A 19,286-nucleotide genomic window follows, 5' to 3' on the forward strand; every position below is an offset into this window, starting at 1 on the left:
CTCCCTCAGCTGATGAATCAGTACTCCACCATGTTGAACACCACTTGAAAGAAACAGAGTAGCAATGGCACAGAATGTATTCTGGGTGGGGGACTTCAATGTCCATCTCCGAGAATGGCTCGGTAGCACCACTACTCACTGAGCTGGTCGAATCCTGAAGGTCATAGCTGCCAGACTGGGCCTGTGGCAGGTGGCGAGAGAACCAACACTAAGGAAAACCTACTTCTCCTCGTCCTCGCCAATCTACCTGTCACAGTTGCATCTGTCCATGACAACATTGGTAACAGTGACCACCGCACAGTTATTGTGGAGACGAAGTCCCGTCTTCACACTTGGGATACCCTCCATCATGTGGTTCGGCATTACCAACGTACACAGAAACATAGAAAATAGGTGCAGAAGTAGGCCATTCGGTCCTTCGTGCCTACACCACCATTCAATAAGATCATGCACCTCAGTACCCCTTTCCTGCTTTCTTTGCATAGCCCTGTTGATCCCTTTAGCCGTCAGGGCCATATCTAACTCCCTCTTGAATATATCTAACGAACTGGCATCAACAAGTCTCTGCGGTAGAGAGGTTAACAAGAGTTAAGAAGTTTCTCATCTAGGTCCTAAATGGCTTAGCCCTTAAACTTAGACTGTGACCCCTGGTTCTGGACTTCCCCAATATCAGGAACATTCTTCCTGCATCTAACCGTCCCGTCAGAATTTTATATGTTTCTATAAGATCCCCCCCTCATTCTTCTAAACTCCACTGAATACAGGCCCAGTTGATCCAGTCTCTCCTCATATGTCAGTCCTGCCATCCCGGGATCAGTCTGGTGAACCTTCACTGCACTCCCTCAATAGCAAGAATGTCCTTCCTCAGATTAGGAGACCAAAACTGAACGCAATATTCCAGGTGAGGCCTCACCAAGGCCCTGTACAACTGCATTAAGACCTCCCTGTTCCTATACTCAAATCCCCTAGCTATGAAGGCCAACATGCCATTTTCCACCTTCACCGCCTGCTGTACCTGCATACCAACTTTCAATGACTGATGTACCATGACACTCGGGTCTCATTGCACCTCCCCTTTTCCTAATCTGCCGCCATTCAGATAATATTCTGCCTTCATGTTTTGCCACCAAAGTAGATAATCTCGCATTTATCTATATTATACTGCATCTGCCATGCATTTACCCACTCACCTAACCTGTCCAAGTCATCCTGCAGCCTCTTGGCATCTTCCTCACAGTTCACACCGCCACCCAGCTTAGTGTCATCTGCAAACTTGGAGATATTACACTCAGTTCCTTCATCTAAATCATTGATGTATATTGTAAATAGCTGGGGTCCCAGCACTGAGCCCTGCATCACCCCACTAGTCACTGCCTACCATCCAAATTGGATAGATTCCGAACCGATCTAGCAGCTAAAAACTGGGCATCCATGACGCTCTGTGGGCCATCAGCAGCAGCAGAATTTTATTCCACCACAATCTTTAACCTCATATCCCTAACTCTACCATTGCCATCAAGCCAGGGGACCAACCCTGGTTCAATGAGGAGTGTAGAAGTGCATTCCAGGAGCAACACCAGGCATACCTAAAAATCAGGTGCCAACTTGGGCAAGCTGCAACATAGGACTACTTGCATGCTAAAAATCGGAAGCAGCATGCCATAGACAGGACTAAACTCCCACAATCAACGGATCAGATCAAAGCTCTGCCGTCCTGCCACATCCCATCATGAATATGGTGGACCATTAAACAACTAACTGGAGGAGGCTCCATGAATATCCCCATCCTACATAAGAACATAAATAGCAGGAGTAGGCCATTTGTCCCCTTGAGCTTGCTCCACCATTCAATCAGATCATGGCTGATCTGATCCTCATTGATGGCAAAGCCCAACATGTGAGTGCAAAAGACAAGGCTGAAGAGTTTATAACCATCTTCAGCCAGAAGTGCCAAGTGGATGATCCATACCAGCCTCCTCCTGAGGTCCCTATCATCACAGAATGAAGCCAATTCGATTCACGCCATGTGATATCAAGAAATGGCTGAGCGCACTGGATACTGCAAAGGTTATGGGCGGCAACAACATACCGGTTGTTGTGCTGAAGACTTGTGCTCCAGAACTAGCCGCTCCTCTAGCCAAGTTGTTCCAGTACAGCTACTACACTGGCATCTATCTGACAATGTGGAAAACTGCTCAGGTATGTCCTGTCCACAAAAAGCAGGACAAATCCAATCCGGTCAATTGTTGCCCCATCAATCCACTCTCCATCATCAGCAAAGCGATGGAAGTTGTTGTTGACAGTGCCATCAAGCGGCACTTACTCACCATCAGCAGGCCGAGGCCATTAGAGGGAGCAAAATGCGATGGCCAAGCCCGGAAATTGGTGCGGTCCTGGCCTGCAATACCATCAGCAGGCCGGGGCTATTAGAGGGAGTAATGTGCTGCAGCATGCCACTGCAGGGAGCAGCGCATGTTGCAGGAAGGTGATAGCTGTGAACTGGATGGGTGACTGGATTTGACGTCACCTAAATTCAAGTCGCTGATTGAAGTGCGGGCAGGTACTGCAGGAGCGGCGATATCTGGGTGAAGGAGTGGCGAGAGTTCGTAGAAGGATGTGATCGGGGCCCAGGAGAGGCGTGGGTTCGGGGCCCAGAAGAGGCGAGGGCCTAGGGGCAGCACAGGCCAGCCCACACTGCGATATGTGTGCGCACTACGTCTGTGCAGCAGAGCTGGTCTCCAGTCGTCTTGGCTAATCCTCGCCACTGGACCAAGACCTAGCTCTGTCAAGCCCGTGTGGTGGCTGGTGTGCAATGGCCACCACACGTTTTTAAAAAAAAAAAAAAAAAAAATCCATGCACAGGCATCTTCCACCCTTGAAGATGTAGTTCGGGACCTGGAATATTAGGTTCTTCATTGAAACACCTGTGAACTCATCCCTTTTTGGCATGGAAGCAAGTCATTCTTGTTCGAGGGACTGTTTATAATGATGACTCACCAATAACCTGCTCACCCATGCACAGTTTGGGTTCAGCCAGGACCACTCGGCTCCAGACTTCATTACAGCCTTGGTCCAAACATGGACAAAAGATCTGAATTCCAGAGGTGAGGTGAGAGTGACTGCTGTTAACATCTAGGCAGCATTTGACCGAGTGTGGCATCAAGGAGACCTAGTAAAATTTAAGTCAATGGGAATCAGGGCGAGAACTCTCCACTGGCTGGAGTCATAACCAAGCACAAAGGAAGATGGTTGGAGGTCAATCATTACAGCCCCAGGACATCGCTGCAGGAGTTCCTCGAGGCAGTGTCCTAAACCCAACCATCTTCAGCTGCTTCATCAATGACCTTCCCTCCATCATAAGGCCAGAAGTGGGGATGTTCGCTGATGACTGCACAGTGTTCAATGCCATTTGCAACTCCTCAGGTAATGAAGCAATCTATGCTCACATGCAGCAAGATGTGGATGACATTCAGCCTTGGGCTGATAAGTGGCAAGTAACATTTGTGCCACACAAATGCCAGGCAATAACTATCTCCAACAAGAGAGAGTCTACCCACCACCCATTGACATTCAACGGCATTACCATCGCCAAATTCCCCCCATTAACATCTTGGGGGTCACTAGTGACCAGAAACTTAACTGGACCAGCCACATAAATATCATGGTGACAAGAGCAGGTCAGAGGCTGGGTATTCTGTGTTGAGTGTCTCACCACCATATACAAGGCACAAGTCCGAAGTGTGATGGAATACTCTCCACTTTCCTGGATGAATGCAGCTCCGACAACACTCTAAGCTCGACACCATCCAAGACAAAGCAGCCCGCTTGATTGGCACCCCAACCACCACTTTAAACATTCACTCCCTCCACCACCAGCGTACTGTGGCTGCAGTGTGTACTATCTACAAGATGCACTGCAGCAACTTGGCCAGGCTTCTGCAGCAGCATCTCCTAAACCCGCTAGCTCTACCACCGAGCAGGACAAGGGCAGCAGGCGCCTGGGAACACCACCACTTCAAGTTCCCCTCCAAGTCACATACCATCCTGACTTGGAAGTATATCGGCGTTTCTTCATCGTCATTGGGTCAAAATCCTGGAACTCGCTCCCTAACAGCACTGTGGGAACACCTTCCCCACATGGACTGCAGTGGTTTCAGAAGGTGGCTCACCACCACCTTCTCAAGGGCAATTAGGGATGGGCAATAAATGTTGGCCTTGCCACCAACTCCTACATCACGTGAATGAATAAAACAAAAACTCACAGACACACTTTCACTTCTGCAGGCCATGGTGGCTCACAACAGGAGGGAGCAGGAGCGCACAGGCAGGGGACAAGCTGACACCCAACCAGTGTCTGCACTGGAAAATAAAGTGCAGATAATTGGGCGCCACGTGGTGGGCGCTGTGGCCACCTTGGGGACAGCAACGGTATGTTCATCCCTACTCCTCACATGCCACTTCCCACTCGCCCCACAAGCGTTTCGCACTTTCTAGCTAATCATAGATATGCATTCATTGCCCCCTTCCTGCCCCCCTCCCCTCCACTTAACCCGACTCTTGTGACTTTATGATGAGCAAGCACCTAAGCAGCTTGTCCCTGAGGGCACCGTAGAGAGCGAGGGGAGGGGGGTGCGGTGGAAGAGGAGGAGTAAGAACACACCGTGTCACTGCATCTCTCTCCCGGAGGCACGAGCTCAGACACTGGCACTACGAGTTCTTTAGAGGCTCATGTAGTAGCGGGATCTGCACAAGGTGAGGCACCTGGGACGGGTGGGCTGCAGCAAGGCCGGGAGGGGAAAGGGTAGCTCGAGGACCAGTTCCCCAGAGTTCACGCACGAGTTCTGTTGCACAGGACTTGGATGAGGTCTTCGATTGGGGAGTCATTTAGAAGAAGGGTGATGGACATGCACACAGAGGTGATAGGTGCAATGGCAAGGGTGTCCGAGAGCCTCTTGGCAATGATAAGGAGCGTGTTGGTGTGCGCCTCCAACATTACACAGAGCTCTATGCACACCATGGAGCCCATCATTTTCAGTCTGCAATGGATGGTAGCTTTGTGCTGTGATATAGCCTGCGATCGGGATGGAATAATGAGGATATGGTGAGCAACAGGGATCTGGGGTTTAATTAATTTTAAGCGCAGTCTGATAAGGTGGCCATGGACTGCCCTTCCAGAAGGCCTATTGAGTGATTGCCTCCTCCCTCCCTCCCCCCCCCCCCCCTCCTGTTCATCTTCCTCGCTTCTTCCTCTTCCTCCTCCTGAGGTGGTCCTGCAATCCCTGGTGGCAAGGCCTGGGCCCTCATAATGGCCATGTTGTGGAGCATGCAGCAGACCACCACAAAATGGGACACCTGCTCAGCCCGAGTAGTCAAGGCAGCGGAACAATCTGCTCGATGATGTTCCTGGTGGCAGCATCTCTCTCATTGTACGAGTGCTGGCAGGAGTGGGTTGACTTGCAGAGGAGAATCATGAGCCAGGTGGAGAGTGGATAGCTCTTGTCTCCGACCAGCCAGCCACAAGCATGTCATGGTACCTGGAAGCGTGCTGGCACATCGATCTGGCACAGGATGAAGGCATCGTGGCTAATGCCGGGATAGTGAGCATTGACATTGAGGATTCAACTGCACATTGAGTGAGTGGTAGCCTTTGCATTTACAGAAGATCTCAGGATTGTTATACGGTGTCCGCAAAGCCATGTGAGTGCAGTCAGTGGCACCCTGCACCGTTATCCTGGCAAAGCCACATGCACGCTCATCGTGCTTCTCTCTGGTAATGGCAAGGAAACGTAGTCCCTTCTCCTACTGTAGGGAGCCTCTGTGATCACCTGGATGCAGCGATGGATGGTGAACTGCGAGATGTTAGCTATGTCTCCTGTTGCAGACTGGAAATATATGCTGGCGAAGAAATTGAGGGCGACGGTGACTTTGACTGCCACTGAGAGAACCGTGGTCACCCTGGTCTGAGGCTATAGGCCTGGTTGTAGGAGATGGCAGAGCTCTGTGACCACCTCCTTAGTGAAGTGCAGCCTTCTAATATACTGCTCCTCCCTTAATTGGAGGTAGAAGAAGTGCTCTCGGAATACCCTCGGACAGTAAGGCCTCCTGTTGAGAGCCCTGATGGCCCCCCTCCTCCATCTGGGCACATGTTTTAGGCTTTCTCACTGCCTCCACTCCCTCCACTGTGGATCCTGGAGGACGAGGTCAACTGCCAGTACAGGCCCCATTTATATAATCAAGTGTAGCAGTTTGATTTTTTTTTTAAAGAATAAATGTAGGTGCTTTTTAGTTGCCACAGCACTCCTGTACTAAATAACCTGAAAATTATGGAATGAGTCTGTTGCACCATGTGAAACTGACAAAGTACTGAAATTCCACTAACCTACAACTGTGACTCATTACTGGTAATCCCTTTAAATAACATCCCTGGAGGCCGGCTTCCTGTTGCTCCATGCCAACTCTCCCTGTCGTCGTTTCCTCCAGGCGCCAAGGTAGGTGGCGACAATCAATTTTGCAGATTGGGCTGTCAGTGAGCGTTGCACACTCAGTGATGTCACGTTCCATCTGTCGGTGAGGCTCCTGATGATCGCTGCTAGTGACGGTGCTGGGAGGGTGGGCAGGATTTGGCGCTAACTGAAGGTGCTCAGGTATCACATTTTTCCCACTTTGTATATATTTGTTTGATTAGGGCATTAAAAAAAACACACACACCTTGAGATTTGCTATTTGAAAGTCTCTTTTTTTAATATATTTTTCATTTTCCATGAGAGCATAGCTATGAGATCGAGCCAAAGCTTGCAATAATGGTGCTCTGATACCGATTGTTAAAAGCCCTAGAAGAAGTTGATCACCTCTGTTCTGTTTTTCATTACTCTTTCTTTATTTAGACCTGACCATTGTGGCATCTGAGATTTATAACGGTGTGTGGCGGTTGGTTCGTGCCTCAACACTCCATGATGCAACATGTGCTGATGTACTGTGTAATCATCCTCTGCCAAGTTTTTAAAAAAACACTTTGTACTATATATTTATTTTAAACTAAAAAATAATTTCTACTAATATAAATTAATGAGGGAGGTTTGCTAATCTTAGTAAATTGAGTAAACTAGAATCCATAGTAGAGCACAGAGAGAATTGGATATCTGTTTTGGATGGCAATGCTACCTTAAATTGAGAAACTGAAGAGGCTAAGCAATTGCCTCATTTTAAAATTTTGGAAAGGATAGGATGGAAAATCTGCCATTTGTATACAATCATTTTCAGGGTATCGTGAGTTCAACAACCAGCTTCTTTACTCTACCAACTGAAGGGACACCTTTGAGGTAACAACTTGGCGGCAGCGTGATTGGAAGCTCCCTACTCTCCATAAATATTTAATAAAGTAACTATATACTCTTTCCATTTAAATTAAATACATTTTGGACTGCCTCTTTGGAAAAAAGGTACCACAAGATCTTTTATGTCTACCTGAATAGGCAAACAGGGGCTCCGTTTAATGTCTCATTTGAAATATAGCACCTGCAACAATCCTCAGTATTGTACTGAGTTGTCTTAAATTAGCGCATACGTCTGCACTGGGACGTGAACTCTCAACCTTCTGACTTGGAGGCAAGATTGGTACCACTGAGCTCAGTTGGCTGTATCCTGGCCAACATTATCCTTCCTTCAGTCAACACCAACAAAATAGCTCAAGTGGACGCTTATCTCATTAATGTTCACGGGACCGTGCTGTGTTCAAATTTGCTGCTTACTGATTTAACAGTGCCTTCACTCTAAAATTGTTCCATTGGCTGTGAAGCACTTTGTGATGTCTTGAATATGTGAAAGGCACTCTAAATACAAGTTCTTTCTTTAACTCATTTATTTGTTTAAATGCACTCTATTTCATAAGTTTATTTGTCTAATCAGTGGAGTTGTGACTTGGAGGTTAAATAATAAAAGCCTGTATTTTATTTAAATTTGTTTATATTGGTGTCTGAGGGATTATGTCATGTATGTGTTGCAGGGGTTGTCGACTATAGCTATGAAAAGAGCTTGTCTGGGAGCATCTTACAAATGTGGAATTACAGAATTTTAAAGGCTAAAATGTTAATTTTGTGAATATATGCGTGTGGACTTTTTTTGTACATGTCCTAAATCTCATTTCAGAAATGTCACGCTATTATTAAAAGTAAGTGAGGACTTTTGTTTTATTCTGCTGTTATGACTGTTTTAGTATATTTTCAAATCTGGTCGATGAGGCTCTGTATTGGATGTTGCTAAATCTTGTATTTCATACTACAACATAACCATCTGAAAATTATATCTAGCTTACCATGGGAAATTCTACTGCAAATCTTTTCTGACCTAGATGCATCATCCTTGTTGTGTGCAGGCTGTGTCAGCAAATCTTTCTACCAGGTGTCTAATGACAAGTAAGTGGATCTATTTGCCGCTGATTAAAGTTCTTGGGGTGTTGTTTAACCTGACTGGAGCAATTGCCACAGGTGAGAGAATCTTCCTGTAACTTCAATCCCAAACCACATATGGCTAGTTATAACTCGGCTGTGGAATACTGAAGTTCTGCAATTTGCCTCAAATGACATCTGATCGCATAGTCTCATACTGAGTGGCCACTTATTTTGATTAGTAGAGTTGTCATCCTTGAAGTTGCTCTATCAGCAACCATACTTACACCTTGATCTCTTGTGGTGTTGCAAACAGGTAGTCAAGACCAAGTGCTGGCTTCATGCCAAGCAGGGTTAGAGGGCGGGGAACAACAGGATATGGGGGAGGAGGACATAATAAGAACATAAGAATTAGGAGCAAGAGTAGGCCATTCGGCCCCTCTAGCCTGCTCCGCCATTCAATGAGATCATGGCTGATCTTCTACCTGAACTCCACTTTCCTGCACTATCCCCATATCCCCTGAGGATGAAGGGGGAAGTGAAAGGAGTGGATGGGGGAAGGAGGCTAGAGTAAGGGTGAGGGAAACTACCTCAGGGGAGTTGGGAAAGGTACCTCAGCAGGTTATGGTATTCTTAAAAACTACAAGGGTCGAATTATCCCTAACTTTTTAAATAAACCTCAATTTCCCGAACAGCTCAGTGGTTCTTGTATTTCAAGCTTGAGGAGATCCTGACTTTTTTAAAAGAAGGAATATGCCTCCCTGATGACTTTATTGCTTGATTTCTGAACAGGCACTGATATCTCGAAGTTGATTCCTGTAATAAGGCGTTATGGTGTTGGAAACAATGAACTAAGTTAAACATTGAAAACCCCTATCACTGTGCTGCCTACAGCATAACGGGTATTGCATGTAATGTTGCAACCCACCTTCTGTTTTGTATAAATGTATATTATAACGTAACCTTCCCCTATGCTCTTCTTTTTCTTTGCTACTAATATTTAAGTGCTGTAGAAATGTTTTGTTTTTGTATATCATTTTAGATGCGTATATCTATGATTTATTACAGTCACATGGGCCCTGAAGTTACACTATTGGGCTTAGGGCTGGATTTTCAGCTTTGCTCATTTCGGGGCGGTAAAGTTTGCATCCGGGAACAGTTTGCGCCTCAGTCAGCAATATTTGGCAGCTTTGCCCTGAGTGTGGTACAGAGTGCTAAGGGAGGCATTGCACACCTCTCTTGGGGTGCTAGGCTGGCTGAACATGCAAAAATCCCAAGCTAAACAACTGGCCTCAGAGCACTCTGAGAGAGTCCTGGGGAGAAAAAGAAAATGGGGGGAAAAAAACACCAAAAACGTTCCTAATAAATAACTCACGCCACCAAATAAATCGCAAAAGAATAAAAATAATAAACGATCACGCTTTTATATCAGGTGGACATTACTTGCCTCACTGCGGCTTGGACCACCAGCTTTCCTAGGCGTTCCCAGCACGGCGCTCTACGGAGCCCTACGGGTCGAGCGGGAGCCAAAAATCGTGCCGGTGTTGCAACCAAGGGCGTTGCAGACTGGCTTGCCTCTTCCAAGTGGTAATGCTCCGTGCCCCGCCGAAATGGACCCCGAAAATCCCGGTGGGGCGCTGGAAGCTGGCCACTTGCCTGGAAGAGCTCACCGCTGCCATTGCCACCCCTCCAGGGTGAAAACAGAGGCGGCAACGAGCCGCAAATCCAGCCCTTAATGTTTTCATTTGAAATTCTCTCAAAATAAAATAAATAGGCCAATGTCTCTCTTAAAATAGCAGAGAGGGAAATTTCAGCAAAATGTTTCAAGCTTTCGGAAGCAAGTATCCCACAGTGTAGTTTCAAGGCCATTATGTTTTCAAAATCTATGTACTTGGATTTTGGCGCCATGTATGACACATTTGTAGTGCAGTAAATGGGGTGTTCATGCTTTAGTCTACATTTTCAGGCTGCCAGTTTTGCAAGCCTTCTGAATATTAATTAGACTTAAAGGCCCCAAGTTTTCACATGATTTGCTCCTGATTTTTAGGAGCAACTGGTGGAGAACGGAGTATCTTAGAAATCGGAATTCTCCACATTTAGTTTTCTGCAGTTCTAGTCAGGTAGAACAGTTTCACTTTGGAACAGAATTTTTTTTTCAAAAGGGGACGTGTCTGGCCACTAACGCCTGATTTGAAAGTTTCCATCGTGAAAACGTACTCCAAACTAACTTAGAATGGAGCAAGTGAAGATTTTTTGTAGGCTTGAAAAAACCTTGTCTACACATTAAAAAATCAGGCGCAGGTTACAAATTAGGCGTCCGGAACGAGGTGGGGGAGGGGAGGGAAGTCATTACATTCTACAATAAATCCTTAGTTATACTTATACAAATATTATACAAATAAATCCAATCTGAATAAAAATTTATAAGCAAAGAAAAGATTAAATAAACCATGTTCCTACCTGTGTGAAAGTGCTTTAGGCAGGCCTTTCAGGCAGCGGTTTGCCATCGGGACCAACCGACGGCAGGGGGTGGGGGTGGAGGCAGGGAGAAGGCTGCAGGAAGCCTCATTACTTGAGGCAGCCGTTCCCGACAGCAGGGTGGGGGAGGCAGGGAGAAGGCTGCAGGAAGCCTTATTACTTGAGGCAGCCATTCCCGATGGCGGGGGGGGGGGGGGAGGCAGGGAGAAGGCTGCAGGAAGCCTCATTACTTGAGGTAGCCATTCCCGATGGCGGGGGGGGGGGGAGGCAGGGAGAAGGCTGCAGGAAGCCTCATTACTTGAGGCAGTCGTTTGCCGTCGGGCCCGACCGACGGCAGGGTAGAAAGCTGCAAGAAGCCTCAGTGCTGATCATGGAAGGGCAATGTGGTTTTATTAAAAAATTTTAAAAATTGAACAGCTACAAAGAATTTGAATAGTCTCAAACAAGTGCATGTGTCCCGTTTATCACAGTCTATCTTTAATTACAGAATGCACTCCCTCACCCTCACACAGAAATATCAAGAAAATGAAAATGCAAGCCTTTGCAAGGGTTCAATAAACAAATTTTCACTTTTTCTGCAGCACTTTTTAAAATGGCCGAGTGCCAATGTTTCCTTCAGACTGCGCGAACGCTCCAACGCGCACGCGCAGGGTTGCCGGCACGAAAAAAACTCATTTAAATTGTACCCGCCCCCTCCTACTTACAAAATCAGCGTGAGTGTTAGGCTCCGCCCCCTGGGCGCCACGCCAAGCAGACATCGAGCTGCAAAGCGCTCGAGAATAGCACGTTTTTTTTCAGTCGCCGTTTTCGGCGCGAAAAACGGGCGCCCAGCTCGGAGGGGCGCCTGTTTTGCCGCGTGTGGAAACTTGGGGCCATCTAGTGGTACCTGCCACAGTATTGCTAGTAGTTTAATAATAATTTGTTAAACATTTTGCCATATCTGTTTCCAAATATTAGTGAAATTAAATGAACATTTTGGATATTGGTGTACAACAACCTGCCTTTAAATTGTGATTATGAAGTTTTTACTATACTTTTATGAAGTGTTTTTTGCTACCTCTCTTCTAGTTTAATATGGCACAGAGTCTACTGCAGGTATTTTGCATGCAAGAGAAAGGCATGGAAGCCCAAGGCTGTAGACCTAGCCACTGAGAAACTGAGTAGAATTTCTATACAAGACAGTCCAGCAGGATTTTGGAAGAAAGAGTATATACGCAAATGTGCAGGCCTGGGCACAAGAGGCGTGGGGCAGTTGTTGAAACCCATTAACTGTTACACAGGATTGCCATCAAAGCTCAAAGACGCTGTGAAGTAAGAATAAACGTTCAATGCAATTTTATACGAGGAATTTAGAAGTGGGTGCAACGGGGAGAATTGTAATACTAAGAATTTGAGAATATTTGGTGATGTTGGAAACGTGGATTTTAATACTTGCTATTTCCTCAAAAATGCTCTTCCTTTGCGGATTATTTTGAATAAAAAGCAATTATGACATGAATGTGATGTTAATTAGGTCTCCATAGAATATTCGGCCCCACCAGTCCATGCCAGCATTTATGCTCCACTCGAGCCTCCTCCCGTCTTTCCACATCTAAATCTATCATTTGCTTGTCTAGCCTCTCCTTAAATGCATCTATACTATTTGCTTCAACTACCCCCTGTGGTAGCGAGTTCCACATTCTCACCATTCTGGGTTAAGAAGTTTCTTCTGAATTCCCTTTGTAACCATTAAAGAAATGTTTCTTAGTAACTGGCCCCCAGACGCACATTGTTTTATTTCGAAGAAAATCTGAAGTATAATTCACATACCGTAGAAACTCATCACAGGTGTGTGAAAATCAGAGCTATATTGTGAAATATTATTGCACTGCATTTACTGCTGTCCGAATGCAGCTGGGGTTTATGTTTATGTTTCAGTCACTGTGATACTTTTTTTCCTTTTTTGCTATCTTTTTCAGCTCCGCCCCCCCTACGACTGGCAGCATAGCATTTACATAAAATTGAATTTATATCTGTCATATGAAATCATTTTAATATTAAAAAGTGAATTCTCTTAGTGACCTGGCCAATAATTATCCTTCACTTTAAAAAAATAAAAATAAAAAAATAAAAATTATCTGGTCATTATCTCATTGTTGTTGTGGGACCTAGCTGTGCACAAATTGTCTGCCACGTTTCCTATGTTACAACAGTGATCACTTCAAAGGTACTTCATTGGCTGTAAAGCCCTTTTGGACATCCTGAGGTTGTGAAAGGTGCTATAGAAATGCAAGTCTGTTCTATACTAAGTTGGGAGCAGGTTGGCGGGGTGGTGGTTGTCGGAGAGGTTAAAGACTCTAGGAAGCCTTCATCCCCTCTCCATCACCAATCCCGCTTCCTATTTCTGTGCGCCTCCCCTCCCCACCACCCCACATCTTGGCCCCTCTTTCCTCCCCCTCTCCATCCACATCGCAGTCCTCCCACTCCAATTGCCGGGGACCAACCCCAAGTACCGACAGGGACACGATGGGCCGAATGGCCTCCTTCTGTGTCGTAATTTTCTGTGAAGTGTCCCAGGTTGCAGCCTCCTGCAGCTGCTGTTCCCTCCCTGCTGCTGGCCAGGCTGTCAATTTGTCCAGTGGTCCGGTGGGAAACAGAACAAAAGAATGATGGAGGTCCTGCCATTAATTTAGGCAGGACCTCCGCGCCCCCTGGCCTTGCCGGGTTCTTTGGCTGTTTTTGTCCTCTCCCGCACCCTCCCCTTAAATATCGAAAGATTTTGTGAAAATTGTATTAGGGTACCAGTCTGCAAGTCACGGATTTCACACAGCTTAAATGCACACCGGAGCTATCCTCACCCAACAAATGATAGCTGACTGCTGCATTGGAACGTTTGCATACAATGCTACACCGGTAGAAGAAAACTATATATAAAACTTCAATGTTTCTGAAATTTGGATAAATCAACAATGTTTAGGTGCAGTTGCAACAGTCCTTGTGTGCACAAATGAGTTCTGTGGTACGGCTCCAGTTTTGTTAGAACATAAGAACATAAGAATTAGGAGCAGGAGTAGGCTATTCGGCCCCTCGAGCCTGCTCCGCCATTCAATAAGATCATGGCTGATCTTCTACCTCAACTCCACTTTCCTGCACAGTCCTCAAATCCCTTGATTCCCTTAGTATTCAAAAATCTGTCGATCTCTGTCTTGACTATACTCAATGACTGAGCCTTCACATCCTGGCTTCGAATAGTGCCGTGGGATCTTTTAGGCAAGCTTGTTCTTGTTCTTGTAGACAATTAAACAGCCTGACTATATTTCTTCACCGTGGGCTCCGTTTACACATCCTCGTTCACTGGCCAACAGTAATGAGTACCACTGGGCCTTGAGAATTCCCACTTTGTTTTAACCCGCAGTCTTCATTAGTTGCTTGTCCCAGTAGGTCAGCTGTGATCACCAACCCAAGGAATAAATCTTTGTAACTGGAGACTTTGCCACCTGACAGGTTAGTGGGTAATATCATGGTCCACCTTTCTCAACATAGAATTGTTGACTGTCTTCTCGGCTCTGCATAAGGGTCAGGGTGTATCCAGTCCAGCTAGTAATCAAGAGGGCAACTTTTCAGTGAGGCCAGGAAGTCATGCCCAGCTGATTGTTCTGGACAAATTGAGGCCTCTGGCTTTGCATTCATAAATATAAATGGAAAATTCTGGAAATACTCCACAGGCCGGGCAGCATCTCTGGCCTGCTGAGTATTTCCAGCACTTTCTGTTTATATTTCAGATTTCCAGCATCCGCAGTATTTTGCCTTTTGATTTACATTCATGTTGGGTATTGAGAGATTAGCTTTATTTCTGACCCACAAAATAGAGTGTGGCAAGTTTGCTCTGATGCCAAAATCGCAAACTTACATCGGACAGTGTGAACTAGTAATTGCAGCAGCTAGTTGACTAGTTTCCTTCCTGGTCGTATAAATACTGGTTTGTATTTATCAGATAGTATTTTGACTCCCTCTTGTGAACAGGTGTGATACTTGTCTAGCATCCAAGCAGCCTGACTCATACAATAACACCAACTCACGGCAATCATCAGAGGCCATGAAGAGTGCGTAGTGGCCCTCTCCTTTAATCGAAGGGGAGGGGCATTGAAACGCATCAACGGCACATGGAGATCTGCATAGCACTTGACTCTCCGCCCCAGTAGCGCCCCGGTTACCGCCCCAAAAGGAAGTGGAGCGCGGGAAATTGCTCTCCGTTTCCGTTCAGGGGCAGTAAGGGCAATTCTGCGTTGGGGGTGGGATTTCCACACCGGCTGCTAAAAGTCCTGGCCCCAGAAGGTTACCAGCCCCAATCAGGGCGCAGGGCAATTTTGCTCTCAAAGTTTCTAATTCATGATCAAAAGTCTGCGTTTTCCTGTAGACATTGAGGCAATGGCAGTCATTCTGTGGCTTGGAAACTCAGTACATCATCCATTTAACTGGATCCTTTTATACATCGAAAAATTACAGACATGACTGGACTTAATTTCGGGATTCATCACAGTATTGGACCTGTCAAAGGAAGTGAAGTTTTACTGGATGGGCAACACTGGTTGATGAAGACAGTCAAAATACATAAGCCATAGAGCAACTAGTTCATCAGAGAGAGAGCTCTGAGAACTGCTGTGCATCTTTTGAATTTGCACCAAAAGTTTCTCTTCAATCAAATTTAATCATGCCTGATCGTGATTACATTGTTGGGACTGCATGGGTCCTTTCTTTAAAAATGTCGCACTCTAACCCAGGCTAAGACCAGGTGCAGTGCCCTACCATAATCTCACCTGAGATCAGCTAACTGAGCACAGATCAGTGATTTGAATTTGGGATCTTTCTGGTCTGTATGGCTCATTTGCTCCTGGTCAAACTTGCAGAGCCATTGGGGACACTTATACATGAATACTTTATTTTAATAAACCAGACTGTCTCCCAATGGACAATCTTTTAGATTTTCTTGTTAAAAATGTGACCTGGAGCTGGAGCAATGATTACTGGACTTGATGTACAGTATCGAGAACTTCTGTAGTACTTTTGAGCACTGCAGGCTTCCTGATCCTGGAGATTTCTGTTTGTGGAAGTTTTTCCGTGTTTAGTTTCTTTTAAAGGATTTCCGTAGGTAACTTTCAATTTTTTTTTAAAGAAATGTTAGCTACTGTGGAAGAGATCACATCACATTTTTGTGAGACTTCTTTGACAACGTGTATTTTTTGATTATATATTTTTTTCAAATGAAGGAAAAAAAGTCAATGTTGGACATCACTGTATGTATGTATCTTTTTAATGTGTTTTTCATATCCTGATCGAAAAATATGGAGCAAAGTTCAAATTTCTTTCAGTGGTTCTTAACCATTGAAGACTTTTGACGATTGATGTTGTCTGTGATTTTGTTTTACTTTTTCTGCTCCCAATTACAATTGACTATTCTAACGCACTCCTGCCTGGCCTCCCACATTCTACCCTACGTGAACTAGAGGTGATCCAAAACTTGGCTGCCCGTGTCCTAACTCGCACCAAGTCCCGCTCACCCATCAGCCTTGTGCTCGTTGACCTACATTGGCTTCCGGTTAAGCAACGCCTCGATTTCAAAATTCTCATCCTCATTTTGAAATCCCTCGATGACCTCGCCCCTCACTATCTCTGTAATCACCGCACGGCATTTCACTCCTCCCCCACCCGCAGTCATCAAAATCCACAGCGCAGCCCTGGACACCATGGATCACTTCCCATATCTCGGGAGCCTCCTATCAACAAGAGCAGGCATCGACGACGAGATCCAACACCGCCTCCAGTGCTGCCTGAGGAAAAGAGTATTTGAAGACCAGGCTCTCAAAACTGCCACCAAGTTCATGGTCTACAGGGCTGTAGTAATACCTGCCCTCGTGTATGGCTCAGAGACATGGACTATGTACAGCAGACACCTCAAGTTGCTGGAGAAATATCACCAACAATGTCTCTAAGAGCCTATAAATCCTCTGGGAGGACAGGCACACCAACATCAGAGTCCTCATCTAGGCTAACATCGCCAGCATTGAAGCACTGACCGCACTCAATCAGCTCCACTGGGCAGGCCACATAGTTCGCATGCTAGACACGACACTCCCAAAGCAAGTGCTCTACTCTGATCTCCTTCACGGTAAATGAGCCAAATGCCACAAGGACACCCTCAAAGCCTCCCTAATAAAGTGCGACATCCCCACTGACACATGGGAGACCCTGGCCAAAGATTGCCCTAAGTGGAGGAAGTGCATCCGAGAGGGCGCTGGGCACCTCGAGTCGCAACGCCGAGAGCATACAGAAATCAAGTGCAGGCAGCGGAAAGAACGTGCAGCAAACCAGTCCAACCCACCCCGTCCCTCAACAATTATCTGTCTGACCTGTGACAGAGTCTGTGGCTGTCGTATTAGACTGTTCAGCCACCAAAGAACGTACTTCAGGAATGGAAGCAAGTCTTCCTCGATTCCGAGGGACTGCCTATGATAAATCTCTTCCAGCCCCACAACCCCCCGAGATATCTGTGTTCCTCTAATTCTGTCCTCTTGAGCATCCCTGACTATAATCGCTCAACCATTGGTGGCCATGACTTCTGTTGCCTCAACCCCAAGCTCTGGAACTCCCTGTCTAAACCCCTCCGCCTCTCTACCTCTCTTTTCTCCTTCAAGATGCTCCTTAAAACCTACCTCTTTGACCAAGCTTTTGGTCACCTGCACTATTTTCTATTTATGTGGCTCGGTGTCAAATTTTTTATCTCATAATACTCCTGTGAAGCACTTTGGGACGTTTCACTACGTTAAAAGTTCTATATACAGGTGAGTAACGAGCGTTTTTTTTACGTTTTTCTGGTGCTTCTGTTTTTGACATGGCTAAATCAATATAATTTTATCTCAATTACCTTCGATGGGGCAATAAAAATCTTGTTCAATTCTTCAAAGCCATTATTTTTTACTTTCACTCTTTTAAGTCAAACCAACAGCTTTTACCTTTTGCTTCCGCCAGTCTTGTTGACATTCTTGTTCTCAGTATTTTAGCTTTGAAGAAGCTTTATTGCTTTTATGGCAAGCACTCTTCCCCCCCCCCTGAATCTCTCTGCTTTCTATAAAGCCTATATCTGTATCATACTTGAATACCATTTTTATATGTGATTAGGCTCTTCTAGCACCTCTTGCATTACTGGAGAACATATAAGGAGAAAACTAGTCCCCTGAGGTAATTTCCCTTCATCTCTGGCTTGCAATCTCTCTTGTTCACTCTACCATTATGGTTAATGCTTTTCTAAACTATACATTTATGTTTCTCAAGCTGCATTCTACCTCCGCTTTGTGTTGAAACCAAGACTCATTGTAAGTCTCCTACTCTAACTCATTGTTTTGCAGGACTAACAGTTTTGCACTTTTCTTTCCCGTCCATTATCGGTCCTTTAAAACCCAAGCTAAACTATCTCTGTTCTTTTTACACTTTTCAACCATTCTAATGTCTTGGACTGTGGTTTATCATCTTGGTTTCTCAATTTTTAAAAAGTTATGAATTTCATGTTACTGTTCTTCATATAATCTAGTAGTACAGTCTTATCTGATCATATGGAAAATTGTGAAGATTTTCACTATATTACTTTTTATTTTGAAAAGTCAGATGACAGAAACTAATCATTTACTGTTGCAACCATTTCCCCACAATTTAAAGGAGAGATGAAGAATTAGTGGTGCTAAAATAGATAAGTTATTCAAACTTTTAAAAATTGATGCAGTATTCTAAGAGCACACCAAAAAAGATTGACTTTAAATCTAACCAAACTTGTAGGGTGTGGGCAAACTCCACGGGTCAGGCAGCATCTGTGGAGAAAAACAGTTAATGGGCTGGATTTTGGGCTTTTTGGATTTCGGGGTGTTAATCGCGTTGGGGCGTTAAAGTTAGCACCTGAAAATGGCTTGTGCCTCCGTCTGCAAGTTTTGGCGAAAATGTAAATTGGAGGAGCGTTGGCATTGAGTCAGGCGTTACGCAACGGACTTTGTGCGCCCGAGCCAAAACTTGCGGCGGTAAAGAAGTTTCATTGTTGTTTAGTGCCCTGCAACATAACGTCGTATATTATATGGTTTTATTTTGGTGGGGGGTGTTTTGTGACTTTGTTGTAGTAAAATTTATGATACATCATTTGCCATTGGTGTCTTGTACATCATTCCAACGTTCACCGGAGTCTTTATGGGGGCACATAGTGTGTCCAGTATTAGCTCCATCCCTCAGTTTACTCCATTTAGGAGAACCAGTCCATTATGAGCTGGCGAAGTGTGAGTGTTAGTCTGGCAGCATCTCCACGCTGCATTCCCCGTGGATGGGGTGGCTATCCAATGGGAACCTTGCCAGGCTCCTCTTCGTCATCCTCCTCCTCCTGAGGTGGGATTGCAATCCCCACTGGCAATG

General features: G+C 45.5%; 1 protein-coding gene across 1 annotated transcript in view; it reads left to right on the forward strand.

Annotated features, from left to right (window-relative positions):
- Positions 1-19,286, forward strand: part of fbxo15 (F-box protein 15) — a 90,284-nt gene that overhangs the window by 28,328 nt on the left and 42,670 nt on the right. The window contains exons 3-4 of the mRNA XM_070888465.1: positions 8,307-8,411; positions 11,931-12,173. Coding sequence (XP_070744566.1) covers positions 8,307-8,411; positions 11,931-12,173 — 348 coding nt within the window. The remainder of the gene's footprint in view (positions 1-8,306; positions 8,412-11,930; positions 12,174-19,286) is intronic.

This window comes from Pristiophorus japonicus, chromosome 1, assembly GCF_044704955.1.
Source record: "Pristiophorus japonicus isolate sPriJap1 chromosome 1, sPriJap1.hap1, whole genome shotgun sequence".
NCBI classification, from domain to species: domain Eukaryota; kingdom Metazoa; phylum Chordata; class Chondrichthyes; family Pristiophoridae; genus Pristiophorus; species Pristiophorus japonicus.